The 25379-nt window shown below is 40.7% G+C and overlaps 1 protein-coding gene across 1 annotated transcript in view; it reads right to left on the reverse strand.

Annotated features, from left to right (window-relative positions):
• Positions 1 to 7402, reverse strand: part of GALNT5 (polypeptide N-acetylgalactosaminyltransferase 5) — a 42270-nt gene extending 34868 nt beyond the window's left edge. Inside the window, exon 1 of the mRNA XM_058715223.1 lies at positions 5463 to 7402. Within this exon, the coding sequence (XP_058571206.1) occupies positions 5463 to 6913 (1451 nt within the window). The 5' untranslated portion in view covers positions 6914 to 7402. The remainder of the gene's footprint in view (positions 1 to 5462) is intronic.
• Between the last annotated feature and the right edge of the window lie 17977 nt (positions 7403 to 25379).

The following is a 25379-nucleotide window of genomic DNA, read 5'->3' on the forward strand; positions in this document are numbered from 1 at the left end:
AGCCCAACAGGCACTTATTTTCTGAGACAAGAGCAGCAAGAGTTTGATAAAATTAGGTTATATTAGGCACATGGATTAGATGTGTAAAAGAGACATGTAAATAGTTTCGGATTCCTGCATTTACTAATTATTCTCTCCCAGAAATATTTCTAAGTCTCTGGCAGTGTTTGGGAGAAAAAGTCCCCGATCTGCTGCAACAGTTTTCTCAGTTTTACATTAATGAGGCATGGTTTAGCTGTTTCCTTCTCTCTGAGCTAGTAGCAGAAATGTGTTTTAGGTCCTCTGATCATCTTTCTCCTTATTACTCTTGGGTGATGGGGAGGGTGTGATAAAGGAGAGTATGGAAATGTTCTGTGTCATCTTTTGGCCCCATTTAACCTTTGTCACGCTATGGTCTAGTCTGTACCTTTTAAGCAATTTTTGCTTTTTATTTCCTGCTCTCCGCATGAAATAGCACATACAAACACGCAAAGGCACACAAATGAGCATACACGCACACACACACACACACACACACACACTCCAAAGCACCAGAAATAACCCTTTTAAATCACCTTGTCAGATTTTTCTTTCCCACTCCTGTTTCATTTTCCAGGGAGATCCTACAGCATCACCAGTCAATTCTAGATAATATTCCCTGATCACTGTTCGTCACAAGAGTGGTCTCATTTCATCAATTAAAATATCTATTCTATGTAAAAATAAAGCATTTGAACTTTATTTAACTCTAAAGTTTCTCTTTTTTTCCCAGCCTGATGAACTTGTAGGAGCCCAATCCTTGGAAAGATGTGTGGTCAGTTTTAATTTTTTTTCCCTCTCAATCGTTCCTCTTCCTCCAGTAATTTATTAGTTATGGTTTTTGACCTCAGTAGGATTGAGAGGGGAGGAAGGGGTGGAAATTAGGGTTCTAGAAAAGTTTTTCTTTCCCCTCAGTAATTTAGACTGGTTTGTGGCAAACGCCCGGTGCTATCGTTTGCTTTTCGTATGAGCCAAAAGAAAACTCTCCGTAGCTGTGTAGGAAGGAATCAAATTATTGGTTGACAATCCCAGGACTGGGCTAAGAGAGTAAAGACTGGTTTTAATTGCTTTATAGAGGGGCTTGCCAGAGTTCTGTAGGAAAAGCAAAGCATTAAATTAAGCAATCGAGTAACCTCATGACGACGCAGCAGTCGTAGAACAGCATGCTGTAATTCTTATTGTACTTTAAAAACCAAATGCTGGCAGCAAAAACCTTCTTGAGTCATTTTCCTCTAAAACAGATTCCGGAAGTGCACTCTGAAAATAAGTTCATTTTTGGACTTTCATCCTAACTATATAGCTGCAGGCCAGAAGACAGACTTCTCTCTGTAGCATGGCCCTACACTTTCCATGGACAGAGCCACGTTTTAGCAAAATCTGTGTGTATTGATTGTTGCTGACTGAAACAAACTTCAGTAACTAAGAGCAAGAACCGTAAGGATTAGCTTTTTATAAAGAAAAAAAAGTTACATGTGGAACTTTAAAATGACTATCAACAATTTTTTATTTGAAGAGTATTTTACAGGCAAAACTTCTGGGCAAAAAATGAAATTGTACTTTACTTACTGACATAAAGCATCATTGTCAATAAAATGAGATTTTTTTTCTTCCCTTGAAAGTCAAAACATTGAAATGAGAAACCAAACAATGAAACTATGAACTAAAGAATAATGAATAGATAAAATAGATCAACGGATAGATCATAGTGTTAGAACAGGATGTATTTACCTTAAACCAGATACTAACATAGTCTATATATTCAAAATGAAAAATTAGGTAGTCATTGTTAATTTATAAAAAGACGTTTTGTGTACCGTAGTTGGATAGCTACCTCTCATTTACGGTTTTAAGATAGGACCAATTTTCAAAAATCGTTTCTGAGAAACATACCTTTTAAAACCATGTTGCTCGATGCTAAGGAGGTAGAAAATGAAGGAAGAGACAGAGTTTCCTTCAGAAGCTTACACTTTCAGTGAGAAGACAAAACGGATTCTCGAGGCTCCAGTGAAGAAAGAGCACACAACAAGGAGTGGTTCAGTAAATGTGAGCACATTAGAGGTCGGAGTCGATTTATGGTCTAGGAGGAGATAAACTACAGTTGGATTTTGAGCGATGTCAGACTAAGGTGTGCAGGAGAAAAGTGATGTCAGACTAAGGTCCGCAAGGTGGGGGTCTGGGAGAAGGCGCCAGTGAAAAGGAACATCAGTAGATGGTACGAGCATCATAGGCAGGCAAGGGTAATGAGATACTTTCTTAATGCTAAGGGCCCACAGAAGAGAGAATGTCACATGCAGAAAGCTATAGCCACACCGCAAGGGATAGAGACTTGGGTGGCACTGAAAAGGAGAGTGAGAATAATGCTGATGACAGACAGGAGCCCTTGGGCTTTTGGAAAAAGCCACGACTGCGTCTCAACAGCTTAGAAATGGTTCTCTGGGACTCAGGAGAAAAGGAGGGCAGGGCAGTTTTGGAGAAGAGAGTTTGATTTTGGAACTAGAGCAGGTGAAAGCGTCCTGGGCATCCTGCCTGTCTCCTGTCTTTGTCAGGGCCAACGTCATCCTTCCTAGCATATCAGTTAAATCATCCTGAAGAAGTTATTAGCTGGTAACTGGTTAATATCTTTACTCAGGGGAATTGAATCCAAATGAACATACTAGCAAATCTATGGTCTTTACCCCTTTCTCTTGGTTCAGTGTGCATTCAGTAGGCAGTTATGATATGCCAGTTATTGTGTTAATCATTCCATAGCAGTGGATTTTTGGAAATATCCACAACAGTGGGGGAGATATCCCCCAGAATTCTTAACATTGAAGGGTTTTAGTGGGGGGCTACTGTAGCTACTTTTAAGGCAAGCCCTCCTGTCCACCTGTGTTCTTAACAGATCTCCCTCTGTGTCGGTCTCTGTCTCTCTCATACACACACACATATTTTCTTGCTATATTCTATAACAATTTCCCCCTCACACTGACTTTAAAATGCATTAGCTCCAAAACTCTTCTTGTGTGCATTCTTATAAACCATTTCACAAACTTTTTGGGCAAGGCTGAAAATAAATAAATTCGAAGTCAGAAGGCCACAGATCACGGCAGCCTGATGAGTCAAATGGTTTTCATTTGTATTTTCTTCCAACTGTATCCATATGAATACATAATTTGCATATATTTGTAGGCAGGGTGTTTGGGTAAAAGAAAAGCAAAATAATGTATCCTCTTTCAAGGAAGAGCGGCACACAAGGGCTGTAAATAGTCCGGTGGGCCCTATACCTAGGATCCCTTGTGGCTACACCGTCCCCTCCACCCTGCTGGCATAGAGCATGAGGGAGGCAGCTGGCTGAGAGCGCCTATGTTTAGCCAAGGTGGGTTGTGTGACAAGAGGGAGGGGGCCTGGCCACATGCTGCCTGACTCATCCTGTCAAGCCTACGTGTCAGTTCCTCCCCATTTGGGACAGCCTCCTTCAGAAGACAGAGCCTGACTGTGACGTTTCCACGAACTTCATCTGCCACAGACCAATTTGCAGAAGCTACGAGGTGCTGGGCACCACTGAGCCCTCAATAAACCACATGGCTGATAACATCATTATTACTTGCTGTTGGCCCTCACATGATTGCCCTTTTTCTGGTTGGGAACTGGGGTCCGTGCTCCTGGGCGCTGCCTGACTCTTCCCCATGCTCCATAGCAGTCTGCCAGACCACGGTAGGGAGGTAAAACTGAAGCCGCTTTGCCTACTGCTTCCCTCTCTGGCATTTCGTGTTCAAAGCTGGCAAATTTATGTGTGCATACATAAAATAAATGTGTGATATGTGATATCCAGGATTTCAGATCAGAGCTGGTCCAACATAATTTTTAGGATCCTTTTGGGCGGTGGGGGGGGGGGGGGAGTGGGGGGGCGGTAATCGGCAAGAGATAAGCGATAAAGAGCACAGCATAATTTCGGGAATGGATTTTAATAACTTCTTTAAATTTACTGCTCTCTGCCCACGGACAACATAACTTCCCAGGGCTTCACTTTTACCATGTTTAGTTTGGGCATGTTTGTGTTCTCCTCCAGGTTGTGAGCCCCCCAGGGTGAGGGACATGGGGGGGGGAGGCGCAGTGCTTGGTCTCAGCAGGCGTTGGTGCTTGGCTGAAAGCTACTTGCCAGTTGCTCAGAGAGCTGACAAGGGCTTCCCTTAGCTGAAGAGGCTCCTCTTACTAACATGACAGGCACATCTCTGTCTGCCTTCCTCCTAGGAACGCTGACTATCTCGGTCATAAACAAGAGTTTTCCACCGAGGATAAACAAGGCCACTGTTTACATACCACTGGTGCTAAGTCTGAGTCTTGACGTTCCCTAATTCCGACCTTTAGGCAAACATTCTGTGGCTCAGGGATTGCATATCCAGGCATTCATGGATCTGTAGTATCAGTTAACTGTATTAACGGTATTGATGGAGAGCGAACATACGCCTACAATGTACTTTCATTTATGAATGGGCCAAAAGGGACCAGGAACCAAAATGAGTTTGAATCAGAGGAGATATTTTGTGATTTGATCCACCTCCCGTTGATGTAGTTAGGGGAATTTAGTTCATTGAAGAATTGGTTGGCGAAGCCTCATCGGGAAGCTTCAGAGTTGTGCTATCCTGGGGAAGTGCTATGATTTCTGAGTGTCCTCTATTACCTTGAACCCATAACAACTGTCGGCTCCTTTCTAGGTCTCTTATGAAGTTCACGTGATGGGTATGCAGGCTCTTTGTAAATGGTGAAATTCTAAACATTTAAGTGGTTGGGAATAGGCACTCGTACACCCTGCAGGTGTTGTAAGTTATTGACCAATTGACTTTTTCCAACATTATTTTTCCTGTAGAAATGAACTCCCAAAATGTCTATCATCCCACCTACAAAGGATATTAAGTTTTAGGGAGTAAAGTCATTTCTTCACTTGCTATTCTGGTGATCATTAGTCACGGTTAGGCAGAATTCTCCCGGTTAAGATATAATTCCAGGGAGGCCTGGAAGGCACCTTCTCTATGCTCATTTCCCAAATACATTCCTGACAAACCCGCTAATCATGTATAAGTTCTGAAATTGGGAATTCACTTCGTTGTCACTATTTTAATGGAATTGCATTTTAAGCTCTATCATTCATATATACCTTATTAGGAATTAAGTTCATCTAATAAGTTTAATAGGTTTTCAGTAGCAGGAAGGAATGGAACATGAGCTAACAGAGGTGGGAGCCAAAGTCTCAGAGAAGTTAAGTGTAGAGAGAGGACACCGCGGGTGTGGTATATCAGAATTATTCTCTCTGTGGATGGTAGACTATTTGGACTGTGTCTAATGATTCATGTTGCTTTAATTCTCGAGGTGACCGAGACTCATGCAAAATTGTCTAGAAATATATATTCTCTACATAAGAGCCAAAATACTTTGGGTCGAGGAAAGAGAAGAGAAACGGATCTTACCCAGCAGGTCTTGTGTCTTCGATGGCTCTGTCCACTGGAATCAAATCACTGAGGTAGACATTGAAGTTTCCTTCCTTCCATCTTCTTTCCGCCTCCTTCTCTTTGCCCCGGGGGACAACTACAGGACGTCCAAATTGGCCTGGAGCTTTCGGGTCCCTTGGAGAAAGTGTCAGGTCAATTCTTAACACATGGTGCATTCCATGTTCTTCAGGTAAAAAGGCTTTTGTATGGTTTTGGTCGACTTCTGCAGGTTGGGCCTTGGCAGTCAAGTTGACTCTTGCTCGCTCTGGCCCCTCAGCTAAGGCTTGATGGGTTTGAGATACTGTCGCTCTCTGTAGAGCAAGTGGAGAGAGAGATGCCTCACTTCTATTCCTGGAAATGTGTTTCCCTTGGCTTTCACCCAATACAAGAGGGAGTACAGTTTTGTTTTTAGGATTGGGGGCCTCCTTGGAGTCTGTCCTTAGCTCCTCCTCCTTGGTTATAATCACAACGTGGCTTTCAGAGAAATTGAATTTCTTCCCACCAGCCACTTTGGCTCGATCGTCCTTTGGCAAGCCCCCCAACTGTGTTTCATTAATATATTGCTTCTTTGAGCGATTTGAATTGGCAACCAACTTGGAAAAGGGAAGGTTCTTGTTGGCTTTGTGTTTATTTGAGTCTAGTTCTTTGCTCTGAGTCTCAGTTTTATTTAAGGCTACGGCTTCCCTGGGTTTTGGCACGAGTGGGCCGGCAGGGTGTGCCCTCTCATTTGCTACTGCCTGTGATTGCTGCTTTGATCTGTCAGTATTAGGCCCGATGGTCACATTTGGGTTTCTCTCGGCTGCTTGTTTTGATGTGTCACTGCTGAGACTATGACTCTTCAGGGTCTCCTGGTTTATACTGACAGGTCGTGCATGTACAGATATTTCTACCAATTGAGTTTCTCTTGCTGCTGTGAATGGGGTTTTCTGAGCCCCCCGAGTGCCCCCTTGCTTTGCCATGTGGCGAGAGTAGGCTTCAGGCTCGAGGTCCTGCTTCTCTGTCTTCTGCTTGGTGAAAGTCACTGGAAGGCTCTGGAAATACGCAGGATGCCACAAAGGGCCAACCTTGCCCCTTCCCAGGGCGTTCGGCATTTTTCTTTCCCTCTGGGTTTGGTCCAAGTCATCCTCAACCTTGACCATACTCTTCCCAGTTTTTCTAAAGTTCTCTTTGCCCCACACGCCCTTCCCATGTCCCCTCAGTGGAGGCTTCATTTCTTTCATGCTACTGTAAAGGATCTTCATCTGGTCTGGCTGAACTCTGAGTCCCATCCTCTCCCTCCTGACGATGTCTTCCTTGAGGACCCGAGTGTTGATCTCGCTGAATGACAGGCGGAGAGCTGCCATGTCAAAGAGCAGCCAGATGACAGAAGCAACAAATATAAATGCCAGGACTCGCCCACTTCCTCGGAAAAACTTTCGAATCTTGTTCATGGTGCAAAGGCTCCCCTTGCAGCCTTCCCTCCCTTTGAGCCTGCTTACCTCGAGTGGAGAGAGAGCTCAAGTAGCAGCAGCGTGGCCAGAAAGCGCCCCCTCCCCTGAAAACAGCAGGAAACAGCAGTCCAAGGGGGAAAGCTCAGCTCCTAGTGCTTGTCAGTCTCTGCCTGCGTGGCATTTCACAGCAGAGCATCGCTGCCTGCTTGGCTGGCCCCTGGCTACACTGTGCTAAACACTGCCCTCAGGTCACCCTGGGAACAGTTGACTGCAGCCACCAGACAATTCAACATATCACTTGTCTCCCTGAGCCCACATCCACCTTCCTATAAGCCCGAGAAAAGGTGGGGGCCGGGCTGGGACGGCCACTCCTCTCCTCCCAGCTTGCCCGTCTGCACGCTGTAACTCAACACCACTTCTCATAAGGAAAACATTTCAAGCCGTTACCCAGAAAACTTCATTCAGCTCGCACCTTCCGTGTTCAGTGAGTGTGTGTGTGTGTGTGTGTGTGTGTGTGTGTTTTCAGGGCAATTAAAGGGAAAGAAAACTTGGAGGGCATGTGTTCCTGGTTTGTAACCCCACCTACCCCATGCCTGCTCATTAACCCTGTTGTCCCCAGGTCTCTGAATGATTTGCCCCAGCAAATAATCACTGACCTTAGTGGTTCAGCTTTGAGACGTTAACAGCTTAAAGAAGGTGCCATAATCTCCGTGCCAGAGGTGGATGTTTAATTATTCAGAAGTTTTTCTCAAGTGGGTCTCAGAATGTTTCTTTATAAGTCAACAGATCTTTAAATTGGCTCCACTGATTTTTATTATTAAGTTCACCAGACATAAAGGTGACTTGTCGCATTGCTGTAAAAGCTGCTAAACACATACTTACTCTGGGTTTCAGTACTCATCTTGTCACGGATCAGGATCGAGCGCTTTGCAGATTGGACCAGCGGTGGGATCGGAGTTGGAATAGCCCTGGTAGACCCCACCCAGGCTTTGCGTAAGAATCATTCTAAAGGGGCGCTTGGGTGGCTCATTCAGTTGAGCGCCCGACTTCGGCTCAGGTCATGATCTCACGGTTGGTGGGTTTGAGCCCCACATTGGGCTCTGTGGTCACAGCTCAGAGCCTGGAGCCTACTTCGGATTCTGTGTCTCCCTGTCTCTCCGCCCCTTCCCCGCTCATGTTCTCTCTCTCTCTCTCTCTCTCTCTCTCTCTCTCAAAAATGAATAAACATTAAAAAAAATTTTTTAAAGAATCATTCTAAAGATGTCCCCCCAGATTTTGATGGACTGATGGGGGTGGTGACAACAATGGCAGCTGGTCTGGTCTTGTGTTTTTAAGAAGCTTCCCAGGTCTTTATAATGTACAGCCAAAGCTGAGACACGCTGGTCTAGAATAAAATACCTCTTATTTTTGTGGTTCTGGAACGCTGCTCATAGTTTTTGGGAAATTCCCTCCCAAACAGAGTAAAACTGCGTTTTAACACCACCTGCTATAAACATTGTCCATAAAGTTTGAGAAGAATTTCCCAGAAGCACTGTTCTCCCATGAGCTTTGAGTGATCGGTGGCTGGTGTTACCACTTACCACTCTAGTGTCAGGAGGGGTATAGACTCTTTGCTTTGAGATAAATTTAGGCTCCCAAAGACTTGGAAAGGGAAGAAGGACAAATTATTATTTTTTAAGGTTTTAAAAATTTATTTATTGAGACGGGGCGGGGGGGGAGAGACTGGGAGGGAGGGGCAGAGAGAGAGGGAGAGAGAATCCCAAGCAGACTCTGTGCTGTCAACACAGAGCCCAACACAGGGCTCAATCTCATGAACTGTGAAATCATGACCTGATCTGAAGTCGAGTTGGACACTTAACCCACTGAGTCATCCAGGCACCCCAAGAAGGACAAATTCTGAATTCTCCATACTTAACGCATTGCCGTAGCATTTGGTCTTTAAATTAGCACCTTGCCCCAAAGCAGAGAACTAGATAAGTGCAACTACAGTAACATGTTTCTTGAATCCCCAATTCTCCTTTTTATTCAGCAGCTGCTCACTCAGATTTGGGATGTCCACATGGATGACAGCCTTGGTACCTCAGCCATTTCCTCCCTGCTGTGAGTCATCCACCTTTCCAATATTTATTATGTTTTATGACTCAGGGCCTGTGTTGGGTGTTGAGGGATATTAAGTAAAGGGCATAGTGCTTGTCTGGGATCTCACACTCTATTGGTGGACGTGGACAGGTAGGCACATCTATAGTACATAATAAATAATATGAGAGAATAATATACTGGATTCTATGGGGACCTCGCTTAGTTTGGGGCTGCAGGATAATTTTTGAAGAAATTTTCCTTAACGTTGAGAGATGAATGACAATATAGTTATTTTGTTTCATATTGTGGTCTGAGAAAAGAAATATTAGTTGGATGGTGAAAGGCAGATAAATTAACAGAATCACAGGGGCGCCTGGGTGGCTCAGTCGGTTGAGCGGCCGACTTCGGCTCAGGTCGTGATCTCGTGGTCTGTGGGTTCGAGCCCCGCGTCGGGCTCCATGCTGACAGCTCAGAGCCTGGAGCCTGTTTCGGATTCTGTGTCTCCCTCTCTCTGACCCTCCCCCGTTCATGCTTTGTCTCTCTTTGTCTCAAAAATAAATAATAATTAAAAAAACATTAAAAAAATTAACAGAATCACAGGAGTGAAGAGACGTATAATACCTGATGGGAAATAAATTTCTGAGAACAAGCATGATTGGAAACACAGGCTTTGGCTTGAGCGTGCCTGAGTGCATGCGTGTGTCCCCAATATGTTCCAAACACTTTACTAGTCTCTTTCCATTGAGCATCTCACTTAATTTCCAAACAACGCAGTCGGGAAGATACAGTTAGAACTATCACTTTGTTGGGGTGCCTGGGTGAGTCATTCCGTTAAGCATCCAACTCTGGCTCAGGTCATGATCTCGTGGTTTGTGAGTCCGAGCTTTGCATTGGGCTCTGTGCTGACAGCTCAGAGCTTGGAGCCTGCTTTGGTTTCTGTGCCTCCCTCTCTCTGCTTCTCCCCTGATTGCACTCTGTCTCTCCTCTTTCAAAAATGAATAAACATTAAAAACATTAATAAAGAAAGAACTATCACTTTTTTTTTTTTTTATCACAGAAACACAGCTTAGAGAGGTCAAAGAACTTGAAGTGGAAAAGGAGGATTGGGATCTCGAATAAATGACTGTGTGGCACGACAGTCCATGTGGCTAAATGCCACAGAGCACTGCTTCTCTCACCGTATAATCTTGTAAGTTAGTTAATTTTGTGTGTTTACTCTTCCATTAAAAAAAAAAGAAGAAGAAGAAGAAGAAGAAGAAGAAGAAGAAGAAGAAGAAGAAGAAAACGAGTTTTGCCTTGCAGGTGAATGTAAAGATTAGAGAAAACATTTAAAATTCTTTTTCTATTGAATGATAGTCACTGTCTCTAATCTGGTTGCTGATCTTTTGTGTGATAGCAGTGGGAGGTGCATGTGGGAGACTGAACGCACCCTCTCCTTGAAAATCAGATAAGAAGTCTGAGGACTAACATGATTTTGGCAATAGGACAAGAAGTATAGTTGAGTATTTTATTTTTCCTTGCTATTCTTATTTCCTTTATTTTGGGTTCAGTGAACCATTGCTCACCGAGAACTCACTACAGACCCAAAACTTTGAAGTTGGTAACATTGTTTCTGCCCCTAATGGCTTTAAAACTCCACTGAAATAGAATACCTTCAACATAAAACATAGTGCAACTAATTGGGATCCAAGTTCCAAAATAAAGTGAGAAATTATTTCTCATATCGTGGATATGTGGTTTATGTTACAATATTGCTTTAAATATGAAAATAGGAGTCTTTGAAATATTTTAATATCCAAGATGTAAGTCTTGTCCAACAACATCTCCACCTCAAACGGCATCTGGAATTAATCACACTCATGGTAGAAAAGTCAACACTTATTACATCCTTACTTCATCTTGACAGTTGTAAAACACTGCTCGAAAAATAGCCTGAGTCTTCGATATTCATTTGCTCAAAGAACAATGATTTCTTTCTCCCTCTGTCTCTCTGTCTCTGGTTTGTCCATACAAATCAAAACATAAAGCACTTGCAACAGGAGAGAAAATTGTTAAGAAAATTAAAGGAGAGTGTTGGCTTATCTACTTAAAGTTCTGTATTAACTCTGCCTTAGTCTTGAGTTCCAGCTGATATAAAATACAGAATAAGATGTGAAGAGTACATACGAAAGGAAGGAAGCATTGACCCAGTCCCCTGTAATAGAAGGAGTGGATTGATAGACTTGGTTTAAAGTACTGACTTGATTATTAATAGACATGATTATGGGTACGTCACACATGAAAAAGCTCCTCTACAGGCCTCTTTCAGCCTCTTCCCCATCCCCCCCCCACCCCCACCAGTGAGTCTATAAGAATCTGTTAGGATGACAGAAGTTGGTTTTAAACTACATTACAAACCCAACACTATGGATCTTCAGGAACCTAGCAATAATTTCTGTGACCCCCGACAGCTATACAGCTCTCCTCTTTTTCCTCTCTTGTGTGGACACCTGATGTTCATATGAATGACAAAAGTGTAAAGACAAAGAAATAGAAAATAAAGAAATTAAGAAATTCTACACTTAATAGAAGTGAATACACACACTATCCAACAGATGACCTTTCAAATAGGTAAAAGGTGCTATTTGTTTGTTTGTTTGTTTTTGTTTCTTGTTTTAGCTGTATTAATGTCCATATTACCAGCAGAAAACATATATGGGTGGGTTGGCTATGTAAGATACTTCTAGCTGTCATCCCAAATGGTAGCTTTAACTGATCAAATTTCTCAAGAATCTGCACACACTTTGTTGGAGTGGATATCGGTCTATAAACCTTGAGTTATCAAGTAGTCCTTGGGAGGCTTTTGGAGGCACTGTTCTAATTTTCATTCTGACTCCGCCTGTGTAGTAAAAATAAAAATAATAATAATTTTTTTCTTCTGTGAAATGGGTATATCGGTAGGAAGAGGGTTGTCCTTTACTTGGTTGCTGTCAAAATAATTATATTAACAGCAACCAAATTTGAAAATTTACTGAGTTCCTGCCACTAGGTTCTCCCAGACGAGTTCATGGACTGTTCAGCAGGACAGCGCTGTGTATAGTGTGGGACCTGAACCTTTATTCTACTTCCATGGCAAATATCTTTGAATCATCTTCATTGTTAATCGGTAGAGATTAATAAACATGTTTTTTATTTCTGTCCTTAAACTTCTCCAGTGGAAATATAGAATCTGAGAAGCACGAGTTCTAGTTCTCTGGCTTTGCCGTACAATTATTTTCTCAGGGTATTTGAATAGCTCTTGACTATATAAGTAAATTCCAATTACTTAACATCTACTTTCTTTTATGATTTTTACTCAACTGCTTACCTCTAATTACAACGGCTTTAAAAAAATATATTTAGACATATATTTTACAGAGAATAATGATAATCTATGGATGCATCACTGAATTTGAAGTTAGATATAAATTTATGGATTCTACTTAAAGACAATATGGGATGAAATTATTATTCATTTGGGAAATTCAAGTAAGAATGCCAAGTATATGTTACAAATCATTTTGCTTTCTTGTTTTAATATGGTTATGTTTTTTCCTTCAAAATTCTTTTTTTTTTCTTTTTTTTTTTTGGAGATAAAGAGAAATTGCGTTTAACAGGATATCACCATCCTGTGAACAAAATCCACACACAAAAAAAGAGAGTAGATTGAATTATAATTTAAGGCTGGGGTTATTGCAAAATCCATGGGTAGACTGAAAATACAAATCAGAATCTCATTCCATTTGGGCCAGTTCCTCCAAAGAAGACAATTGACTATAAATTCTGGCAGCCATTTAAGCATTGGTATATGTCTCCTTCTTTAGAATGTTTGAAAGCTGGTTAAGAAATGGCCTCAGTGTCTAAGGCCCAGAGAAGGAGAGCTGTTGTAATATTCCATTAGACATTTGTTCTTGAAAAGGGTCTGGGGCGCCTGGGTGGCACAATCAGTTGAGCGTCCGACTTTGGCTCAGGTCAGGATCTCACAGTTGGTGGGTTCGAGCCCCACAGCAGGCTCTGTGCTGACCGCTTGCTCAGAGCCTGGAGCCTGCTTCGGATTCTGTGTCTCCTTTTCTCTCTGCCCCTCCCCCGCTCACACTTTGTCTCACTCTGTTTCTCAAAAATAAATAAATGTAAAAAAAAAAAAAAAAAAAAAGAAAAGCGTTTCCTATGTTAATGGTGGTAAATCACAACCAGTTAAGCCTGTGTTTAAAGAAAGCAAGACCTTCTTCAAAAGAGATTATACCGTGCTTGGACCTCAGTTTTCACTGATCATTGAAGAGTAGAACCAAGTCAACATTTGTGCTTCTATTGTAGGCCCCTGGCCAATTTTAATTCTGGATTATTTTATTTTGATTAGGAAAAATTTAATAAATTTAAATGGAAGACATTGATGGAGTATCTCCTGTGGATAAAAAAAAAAAATTGCACTAATAATCAGAAAAAAGAAAATGAAAATGCCCTAAAAGTCAAGTTGTCAATGAGCCCAAGACTTGTAACTCAAATATGAAGCTAATAGAGCCGTTGGTATTGTTAATTATGAATTTGGGGATAAAAAAAGAAAATACTACAGGGTGACTCTTACAAGGACTTCACTAACTCAGACAGGTAAGGCAGGGAGAACAAGGATAGTTTGAGAGAAAAGAGAAGTTTAGACTTAAGCATGCTGGGTTTGAAATATATATGGAGATTAACACCAAAAAGAAATCAAATAAGTTAAAAAATGGGCAAAGGACTTGAAGAGACATTTTTCTAAAGAAGACAGATGGCTAACAGACATGAAAAAAATGCTCAACATCACTAATCATCAGGGAAATGCAAATTAAAATCACAATGAGACATCACTTTACACCTGTGAGAATGGCTAAAATAAAAACACACAAGAAATAATACGTGTTGGTTAGGATATAAAGAAAAAAGAACCTTTGTGGACTATTGGTGAGCATTCAAACTGTTGCAGCCACTGTGGAAAACAGTATGTGAATCCCTCAAAAAATCAACAATAGAATTACCTTATGATCCTATAATTCTACAATATATGCACCCCCTATGTTTATAGCAGCATTATTTATAATAACCGAAATATAGAAGCAGCCCAACTGTCCATTGGTAGATGAATGGGTAACAATCATGTGATACACACACACACACACACACACACACACATGACTATTACTCATCCATAAAAAAGTGAAATCTTGCCATTTGCAAAACATTGATGGACCTAGGAAGTATAATGCTACATGAAATAGGTCTGTCAGAGGAAGACAAATACTATATCATTTCCTTCATATGTGGAATTCAAGAAACAAAATGAACAAAGAAAAAAAAAAGAGAAACAAAAAAGACTTTTAAAAACAGAGAACAAACTGATGGTTGCCAAAACAGAGAAGGTGGGGGATGGGTGAAAGATAAAGGGATTAAGAGCACACTTATCTTTATGAGTACTGAGAAATGTATAGAATTGTTAATGATTATATTCTACATTGTACACACGAAACCAATATAACATTATATGTTAATTATACTTGAATTGAAAATACAAAATATATATGCTGATTATATAAGTGTGTGTGTGTGTGTGTGTGTGTGTGTGTGTGTATCACATTATTGTTACCAAATATTTATTGAGTACCAATCATGTACTAGGCTTTGGGAAAACAAAAAAACTGACGCTCATAGTTTAGTATAGTTGTTCCCAATTTTGTTGTATATGAAAAAGCTCATGGGGAGGGATTGTTAAATTATAGATTGCCATGTTTTACCCTCAGAGATTTTGAGGTCAGGATCTAGGAATCTAGATTTTTAATTAGATTATTGGATAACTCTGATACAGGTGAACCAAGAATCATACTTTGAGGCTCCATGGTTCAATAGAGGCAGCAAATATATTAATATTAAAATTAAAGAAAGTGAAACAAGCCACTGATTTATTGGGGGGGGGGGGAGTGGCTGAGAAGGCTTCTGCTGGTGATGATTGTGTATGAATTCACCTTATGGATAGGAAGGGATTCCAGACCCAGACCGAAGATGGAAATTGTGCCAGGGCTCATTTCCAAGAGTGATGGTGAGGGCTTTAGAAGTATAGAAAGGGGGTGAAAGTGGGTGGGGGTGCAAGAGGTGGGAGAACAGAACTCAATGGTTAGGAGGGTTTAGTAATCAATTATAATTTCTCAGTGAGTGAGACAAGAAATATGGAATAACCCCAGGGAGTATAGAAGAAACTCAAGATTTTTACTTGGGTGACTGGGTAGCTATTATATTTTTATCCAGTGGTTTCCAAACTTTAGCCTGAACCAGAATCACCCAGGGGTCTAGTGGCCTTAAAGCCAAAGTTTCCGATTGAGTGAGTCTGCAATGAATCCCGGAACTTACTAGTAATTTATAACAAATTCCCTAATGAGGCTAATTGCTAAGAATGAGGAGCGTAGAGGAGAAAGAAGTCTGTGGAGGATGATGATAATTTTGGTTGGTCATGCTGAGTTTCATATGCCAATGAATATTTGATTAGAGATGCTTTGTAAAACATTAAAAAAATGGTTTGGATTTTTGTAAAGAAGCCAAGGCTCAAGGCCTTTGTAGAGTCATAAGCATATATTTAGTATTGTATGCATAAGATTACTATAAGATTACTCTAACGTGGCAGAGAGAACAAGACCTGAAATAGCTGGGAAAATCATACAAGGAAGGTAGAAGTGTATAGTAAAAAAGAGAATGAGAAAGAATAGAGAACAGGAAGTCTGGAAAAAAGTAGTCAAGAAATCCCAGGGAGGAGGGAACAGAAGACAGTCAACAGGGTCAGAGGCTTCTAAGAAATTAAGCCAAATGTATTCTAAAAATAATCCTTTAGATTTGCCAGTTAAGAGATCTTTGGTCATTTTCAAGTGAATCTGTTTTTACTGAGGTGAAATTCATATAACATAAAATTATTTTAAAGTGAATAAGTCGGTGCCATCCAATACATTCACAATGTTGTACAGGCAACAAAAAATGTTCATTACCTCAAAAGGACACCCCGACTCATTAAGCCTTCACTCCCCACACTTGCCCTCCCCCAGTCCCTGGCAGTCTGATCTGCTTTCTGTGCCTATGGATTTACCTATTCTGGATATTTCATGTAAATGGAATCATGCAATATGCAACCTTTTCACAACGTTCTGGGCACTGAGACTACAAGAATGACTAAACCAGAGAAGGGTCCATGCTTCTATAGTTCCACTCTCGTGGGGGGTACACAACTAAATAACCTGAGGAAAAATACAATGTCAGGTACTGATGCATGCTAGAAAGAGAAAAGGGAAGAGAAAGGGATGAATAAGAATATAAATCAGGAATGCCTTTTTAAAGAGATAGTATCTAAGCATAAACCTGAACCAGGTGACGGAGTGACCCATGAGAACATCCAGGGGAAGCGATTCCAGGTGGAGAAAACAGAACGAGCCAAGACAGAAATTGAGCCCAAGCGTGGAGTGCGGGGGATTGGTGGAAATGCACATGTAGCTGGAAAAGAAGGGGCGAGACCTGGAGTGGGAAGAGATGAATTTGGAGAGGTAGGCAGGAGCCAGATATCATAGCTAATTTATTGTAGACATGATTGAATTGGCGAAAAGAGCGGGCTTGCATTCCTGGCATTACGTACATTACCTCAGGTAGTCTTTTTAAAAAATCAACGGTATAGGTGGAATTTAAGAGGCAAAACAGATGAACATAAGGGAAGGGAAGGAAAAATAAGATAAAAACAGGGAGGCAAACCATAAGAGACTCTTAAGAACAAAGAACAGACTACGGGTTGCTGGAGGAGAGGTCAGTGGGGGGAAGGACTAAATGAGTGATGGGCATTAAGGAGGGCATTTGTTGGGATGAGCACTGGGTGTTATACGTAAATGATGAATCACTAAATTCTACTCCTGAACCCATTATTACACTATATACTAACCAACTTGGATTTAAGTAAAATTTAAAAAATAAAAAAAGGGGAAAAAATCAACTATGTGTGCTAATATCCCTATTTTACAGATAAGAAAACTGAGGCATAGTGAGGTTAAGTAACCTGCCAAAGCTCACACAACCAATTGAGTATTGGTGGGTCCAGGATGTGAACTCAGGTAGTCTGGATCCACACCAGTATTTCTCAATCTCCTTTTCATTATTGGACCCCACTCCTTGGGAGAAAAAAATTAAATTAAAACTCCTTAAAGAGACATAAATTAATTACTCAGAATTACTATTTTGTTGAGTAGAGTTGAGCTTTGGAGGGCCAGAAACAATTGTAATATTTTAGAATTTTTTGCCCCAAAGTCCAATTATTGCCCCCTTAAAGCAATATCTCTTCATTGAGAAAAATGTATGCACTACATTGTAATGCCTCTCATAAGCATAATTTATGGTAAAATTTCTTGTAAATAAATCTTATAAGTAAGTGAACGCTTTTTCTTATAAATAAGTAAGATCTTTTAATAAATGCTTTTATTTAAAATTTTCTTACAAATAAGGGAACAATAGGGATAAGTCAGTAACTTGATGAGACTGTCTTTTATTGGAGGTTAGAGAAGAGCTGGATGTTTTCCAGACTAAGGCAGGAAGATGGTAAGATTAAAGATGGAGAGTAGATAACGTCTTATCAGATAAAAGTGAAGTCCCAGAGGAGACAGATAATAGGCTTACAAACCCAGGTGGATTCTTTAATTCATTAGAAAGGACTAGGGGCAAGTCTCATTTTGAAATTGTACCTGTTCCAGGGCAGATAAGGATGAGTGGATAGGAAGCAAGGGAAGTTGAGAGAATTTGTGCATGAAGCCTTCAGATTGTTTTAAATAAGTACAGGGCAGACATGACAAGTTGGGAGCCAATGACATTTAAACCAATGTCTCTAATCCAGGGGAAAACACACTGAGTGACAACAGAACAGAGTGGGGATCTGAAGAGTCGCATAACATTCATGAGGCCAAGTGACAGAGGGTGAGGGGGAAACAGATATGGAGTGTGATTTCTGACCACCTTGGTGGGAAGCAGGATGTCACGAAACACTTCTTACCTCTTGGCGGAAGTGGAATGGTTGGATCTTCAAGCATTCATAGAACTCACACAGGTTAGAATAGGAGGTAGGTACTAGGGTTTTTTGCTGTTGTTGCTGTTTGCTTTTTTTGGTGGAAGGAGGCGTACTTAATGACCACAGGTGTGTAGGGGCTTTACCTTTGAAAATCTATTACCAATGATAGAAAAAATTCTGCCTCTGTCTCTTTTGGAAGAAACTGGATTAATCTTCAGCTGCTCTCTGACATCACTCCCTTAAAAGTTTCAGTGACTTATATGCAGAGTTTGGGTTAAAAGAACAAAGACGTGGCCAGGTCTCTTTAGGGCTTGGCCAGAGCAAAATTGCCTGGTGAAGTGAAAAGAGTGCTTGGTCCCCAGTCCTCTGTCCTGACCCCCAGGGAGCTCCACATGCCCAGTTTGGGCCACCTCTGGGTTCTCCAGGAGCCTATACAAATAATACTCTCAGAACATGTCCTGACACTTCTCTTCTCATCCTTCCTACCCTGGTACCTTTCTGTTCTCTTTATGACCTCCATTTTAACAAAGAAGAGTAGAAAAAGAAGTGTCATGGGAGGGGCAGATAGCAAGAGCTATGGAGGGCATTTGAGGGCACTTTTCATGTGCTATGAAGAAGTGGGATGAAATTAAAGCCTTTCAAATACAGCAAGTTGCTGTCCCCCCCGCCCCCACCAACTCAACTCCTGCCCCCAGGAGAAAGATCAAAATAACTGTCTGTGGGCTGAAATGATGACAATGACTTTGGATCCAATTACGTTATCATAACCTTGAAACAACCCTCTCATTTGAGGCTTGTTAAAGTACTGAACTGTGAAACTCAAAAACAGTGTGAGAAATAAAAGAGATTTGAACTCAGGGCCCTTTGGACATTTCCCGCAATATCAAAGTAGATTTTTAAAATCTGAAAACAGCCTAAGAAATGGACAAGTGATATATGAACTGAGGTATGGTGGAAGCAATACCTAACTGGAAATGAAGCTCAGAATAGAAAAGAAGAACATATTTAGATTAATGTCAGGCTTGTATTTTATCACAGAATCTGAATTTTGTTTACATTATCACATAGCTTCAGAGTTACTCTGCTCTTCTGACGTGGAGTGTCTAAGTGTTTTCTTTCCCTTTGGAAGCTGAGGATTAACTAATTATGCAAGGCTGGAAACACAGGAGACAGAAGCGTGCACACATCCATTCACAATTGACTTGAGAGAGGGGAAGACAGCTCTAAAGCCCCCCTGCCCCTGATATTTCTGGAGGGATCAATCAGTCTGGAATTAGGGGAACTCCCCCCCACACACATATTGGGGCTGAACTGGACCCACGCAAAGAAGGAACATTTGAGAGCGAAGGAAAGATGAGCAACATGTAAATTTGACACGTGTGCACACATCTATGTCTATATATTTACATGCAAACACACCAACTCCACGTGCCGTTTATGTTTGTGTGCACGTATCCATCGTTACATGCATATGCATGCATGGAGTGCACAAAGCACACCCAAACAAACACACACCAGATGTGCTGATTTGGAGCTCTGGAAGAGAAAGAGTACTATTGAGAAAGAAATGAGACAGGCCTTTTGAAGACACGCTCCTACTACCAGGTATCCTGTTTTTGGAGGACATGTCGTATGTTTTGCATATGTTGATTTTGGGTAAAAGAAGACTCGGGGCAACATAACAACTCCTTCAAATTTTTGGAGCAGTAGCATGTGGAAGAAGGATGCAACTTATTCCATATGGTTGCAGAGAGTCGAAATGGGGCTGAGGCGTAGCCGTTTTCTATTCTAAGTGAGAAAGACTTTCTAACAATGAGTACCACACAAAAGAGATATGGATTCCTTCTAAAAGTAGATAATGATCTGCCTTGCTCTGGAAATGACATGTGGCAGAGGCTGCATGGCCATCTGTCGCAAAAGTTGTCAGGGGCCTTCTTCCATTTGGTGGGCGTTTGGACCGCAGTCATTTGCTGGGTCTGAAATTCACCGTTCTGAAATTCAATGGTTCTCGAAAATATATAAACATATTTTGAGACAAGTCGCATCAGCTGATGGATTTGGCTTTGTGACTGCTTTTATCTTGTTCAGTGACTTGTGAGCAGTTAGTTCCTATCTCAATAGGTTGTAGAGATAACATTTTTTTGTCTTCTATTTGATTTCTGTTCTTCCCACTTCTTTTCTTCACCTTTACTTTTTATATTTTCTGTTCTTTAAAAAATTTTTTTTTTTACCTTTCCTCTCCTTCGTCCTGCCTGTGCCATCTAGACACGGGGGATGGAGTAAAGGCAATGTTTGTTGAGAAAGTAAAATGAGGAAGAAAAATGTTTGACTCAATTGACTTTTATTTCCCCTTCAAATTCTGGCTGTGTATGAGTACGTGAATATGTATATGTATACGTGGTGTGTGGTGTGTGTGTGTGTGTGCGTGTGTGTGCATGTGTAAATGCTCAGAGAGCTGTGCTATTGCTTGGAAAATAAGGCTTGTAGTGTTTTTAACCTAGACAATTCCTCTCCCAAGTACGTGTTTGGAAAAACTGGGAATTGGGAACCACTTTTAACCGTCATAACGTATGAGGGCTATGAGTTGTTGCATTTAATGGGAGAAGGGAAGGAATGTTTAATGTCCTAAAATGTGTGGGACAGTCTCATCTAATCAAGTATTATGCCTCCACAAATGAAACTAGAACCCCATTCATCCTGTAAGCGAAGGCTTTGGTGATAGACAACTTGGGTTTGAATCTCGGTTCTGATTTTTTCCCTTTGTGTTGCTGGCCAAGTACTTTAACTTTCCTGGGCTTTTGTTTTTCTCATCTGTAACATGGAGAGTGATAAGAGCATCCACCTCACGAGGCTGTTGCGAAGGAGAAATGAACTAACAAGCCAAGTGATCAAAGGAGCACAGACAAAGAAAACATACACAACAAGTGTCAGCTCTGAGTTTCAGGGTTCTGAAATGGTCAGGAATAGGCTACTTGGATTCATTGTAAAATTGAGTTTATGTGAGTTTTTACATGATTTAACCAGTTTTTAGGGCACTAGGACATGATGGACCAGTATTTGCAGAGGTGTGCCTCACGGACCATTTCAAATTGTGAATACCACCACGGACACTTCTGTGCAGTGAGCATTGGCAAGATAAAATGAGTCTTTCTTTTTCTTCTCTCACATATGCAAAACATCCCTAACCATTTCCCTAGCACGTGCACACACACACACACACACGCGCGCGGCTGTAATTAATAAAATGTGAATGCACTAAAAGTCCTAGGAGTTTTGTCACTATGCATTTGCTCAATAAATGGATACAAAAACAACATGTAGGGACTACAGAATTTTGAAAAAGATTTTTCTTTAATTCCTTATGCTTAGACAGGTTACAATTAATACCACAGACCATTTTTAACCATACCCCGATAATGAAGATTCTTTTTTTTTTTTTTAATTTATTTATTTATTTGAGAGATAGCATGAGTCGGCAAAGGGCAGAGAGAGAGGGAGAGACAGAGAATCCCAAGCAGGCTCCACACTTAGCATGGAGCCTGACTCAGGGCTCAAACTCATGAATCTTGAAATCATGACCAAGCCCAAATCAAGAGCTGGATACTTAACTGCCAGGCATTGCAGATTATTTTCTTTCTAAAGAATGACTCAGAAGGTATTTCAAGATTTGCCATATCCCAAGGTCATAATCATGGACTTTAATGATCATTCTGTCATAAGCCAGCTCTGGAAGACACATTTCATTAAGAAAATCTGTTATACAATCCCTGGCATTAGCTTGTTTACTTTTCATTTTTAATCTATTTTATGCAGAGTCAAGATTTTTCATAATAATGTATATTTTAGTACGATGAACAATATCTCCAACGGATTTTGTCCTATTTGTTTAAATAATGTCTCTTTCCATTTTATGTGGCCATTTGGAAGGAAACACAAGTACACATGACAATATGTGGTATGAACCGTATTATTCCCCCAAGATACGACTGTTGTATTTTTCTATAAGTCTAGATTGATTTCCTGCCTTTCCTGGATGCATTAGCTGATCTACCTCTGGCATATGTAGCTTGCATATGTGGATGCCACAAATTCCATGGAGAGAATGGAGACATTTATAGTTGATTAAAATATGTATACTCACCCACTTTTCACTATTTGTTAGGAGAATTAAATGACTTCTTAGAACTCAAGGGCTAGAAAAGGACAGACAAATGAAACATTCAGCAACTGTCAGCTACAATTCTGATATTTCTGAAATGGCTGGAGATGAGCTATTTGGATTCATCTTACATGTTGATTATATGAGAATTTCTGTATGCCTTAACTGGTTTTCAGGGAGTTGGAACATGATGAACCAGCACTCAACAAATTCTATGGAAAGGATGGAAATACTGTATAACTTATTAAAATATGAGTACTCTATGTACCACTCTGGCCCATGATCTTGATAGTGGGGGTGGCTATGAGTGTTGGTGGACAGGAAGAGTATGGGAACTCTATGTACTTTCTGCTCAATTTTGCTGGAAAATAAAATCGCTCTAAAAAATAAACTCTATTGGGGCACCTGGCTGGCTCAGTCCATAGAGCATGCAACTGTTGATCTTGGGGTCGTGAGTCCAACATGCCATGTTGATTTGGCATAGAGTTCACTTAAAAAAGTCTACTAAATGCTCAAACATACCACCGGGACTAAGATTCAGATTGTAAAATAATAATAATGAATCGTTGAGGGTTTATAAAACCAATACTTTATTTAACTTATTTCTTTTCTCTCATGTATACCTTCACCGGTAACTCCCTTGGGGGTGTCACCTGAATTTGACTCTATAAGGAATTTTTATTTACTGATTTCTGTTTGTCTGCCGGTGAGGAAGCCCAGCCTAGGAAGGAAAGCACACAACACCGGTCTTCATGGATGTATGACTGGCCTGCACAGGGTACAGCTGGTCTGTCTAAAGTGCTCTGGGTTCATTAGTGTACATGGCTATGAGCTGGCTATAATTTGCATTGTTTTCTTTTGTCTTTACTGTTCTGTTTGTTGGTGTTTTTGTGCATTAAGGGTCTAGTTGCATTGACAGATGAGTATTTACCCATAATTTATTTTTTGTAAAAAACCAAAACATCGAGTAGAGAACCACATGTACAAAATTCTCTTAGGGAGACAGCCGGGTATAGGGAAGAGCTGACAGAGTTTGAGGTCACTGAGTCTCAAAGTTGTATCTTAGCTGTGCTGTTTTTTTCTTTTTGTGTGTGTTGGGGCTTAGGTACCCCGGTGTCCTCAGATACAAGCTGTGGATTTTGATGCATATTTGATGCGTATTTCGATGCATATTTGTGAGAACTGCAAAACACCTAGCTCTGTGTCTGGTTTTGGTAGATGCACGTGGTAGATGCTTATCAAATGCTAAGGTGGCAATTAATGGCAGTTGCCATGATTCTCTGCATGTACATTTTTTTGATAAATGGTTTTGTTAAATATTGTCATTTTTTTTTCAGTTATGACACTACAGAGTAGTGCTTGCAGCAGTAATAACAACAACAAAAAGGTTGGAAACTAAACCCGAGAGCTCGCTATATCGTAAGAAAGCAGAAGCCCACACTTCCCAGACCACATTGGCCACAGACCTTAGGGACAAGGCATATAAATACTACCCTATGCGCCTGAAATGTGTATATGACGAACCTACATCGACACATTGGCATCACTCCAAGTCCATAGTTCACATTGCAGTTCATTCTTGGGGTTATTTATTCTGAGTTATTTATTATTTTTTGTAAAAAACCAAAACATCGAGTAGAGAACCACATGTACAAAATTCTCTTAGGGAGACAGCCGGGTATAGGGAAGAGCTGACAGAGTTTGAGGTCACTGAGTCTCAAAGTTGTATCTTAGCTGTGCTGTTTTTTTCTTTTTGTGGATAGTGACATGTATCCATCGTATAGAATACAGACTTACGGTACCACAGCACCATATTTTCACTGTCCTAAAAGTCGTCTGTTCTCTACCTATTCATCCTTCCTCCTATCTACCTCCCGGCAATCACTGATCTTTTTAGGGTCTCCACAGTTTTGCCTTTTCCGGAATGTCAAATGGTTTGGATAACAGAGAATGTAGCCCTTTCAGATTGGCTTCTTTCACTTAGTAATGCCAGTTAAACCTCTTTCATGTCACCTTATGGTTTGACAGCTCATGTTTTTAGTGCTGAATAATATTCCACTGTCTGGATCTGTCACAGTTTATTATCTACTCACCTACTGAATGACATCTTGGCTGTTTCCAAGTTTTGGCAATTATGAATAAAGCTGCTGTAAACATCTATGTGCAGGTTCTTGTGTAAATGTAAGTCATTCTCAAACTCTTTTCTTTCTTTCTTTTCTTTCTTTCTTTCTTTCTGAAAAAAGACCACTGAGATAAAGAATGGAGAGAAAGAAATACCTGTACTACTCTCAAACCCTTTAATGTTGAAACTGAAAATAGGCCTCCATGAGTGGACTGGCATCATAGTAGACTGACCTGGGGGACATTCTGAGAAGAAGGGTCTTTGGCTTTTCCTTAAATCACTCAACCCAAAGAGGTCACTGATTTTGCTGCACTGAGGAATTTCTTTGCTAAGTTCAGTGGTTCTCATTCTTTTCGATTTCAGAGTTTGCTACAAATTTTAGTGGTCTACTTAAAAGAATTACAAGACCCACAATTGCACTGGACAAACCAGCAATCGTTATTGCAGTCTGACAATATTCCGGTCTGTCTTGAACAGAACGTATAATTATTAAACTCTTGACTTCTTCACTAATCAAATCCTTTCTCTTATCAGATGCAACACTTACAGCCTTGATCATATCATATATCCTCACCAGGCAAGTTCTTAGAGGAAATGCCATTGCATGATTCTGGCAAGCACCACCACTTTGTTCTTCGAAAGTGGTGCCCTTGGAGTTGTGCGATACTGTAGCTTTGCGTGGTCTGTAATTACACAATATTTATCTGCTTTCGGCTTGACTGTTAGTCAATTCTTCCTTAACCTGTGCTTTTCACTATCTTTTCATACACCTGATTCAGCACAGTGTTCTATCTGACAAACTACAATAACATTGCCCATATTAATTAAAATAAAATGGGATCTTCTTGTTCTTGACTTACGACTAGTCTCAGCACTGAGTCCTAGGGGGTCCAATGGAGTGGGTGGAAAGTGCCATGATTATTTGTTCTCTGATAATTTTGTCCTTATTACATGCTTCCACGTGAATGGGAATTCACATGTAGATTAAATTAAATTAAATTGAAATTAAATTCAAATGTAAATTTTACATGTAGATTAAAAA

Source organism: Neofelis nebulosa, chromosome 2, assembly GCF_028018385.1.
Source record: "Neofelis nebulosa isolate mNeoNeb1 chromosome 2, mNeoNeb1.pri, whole genome shotgun sequence".
Taxonomy (NCBI): domain Eukaryota; kingdom Metazoa; phylum Chordata; class Mammalia; order Carnivora; family Felidae; genus Neofelis; species Neofelis nebulosa.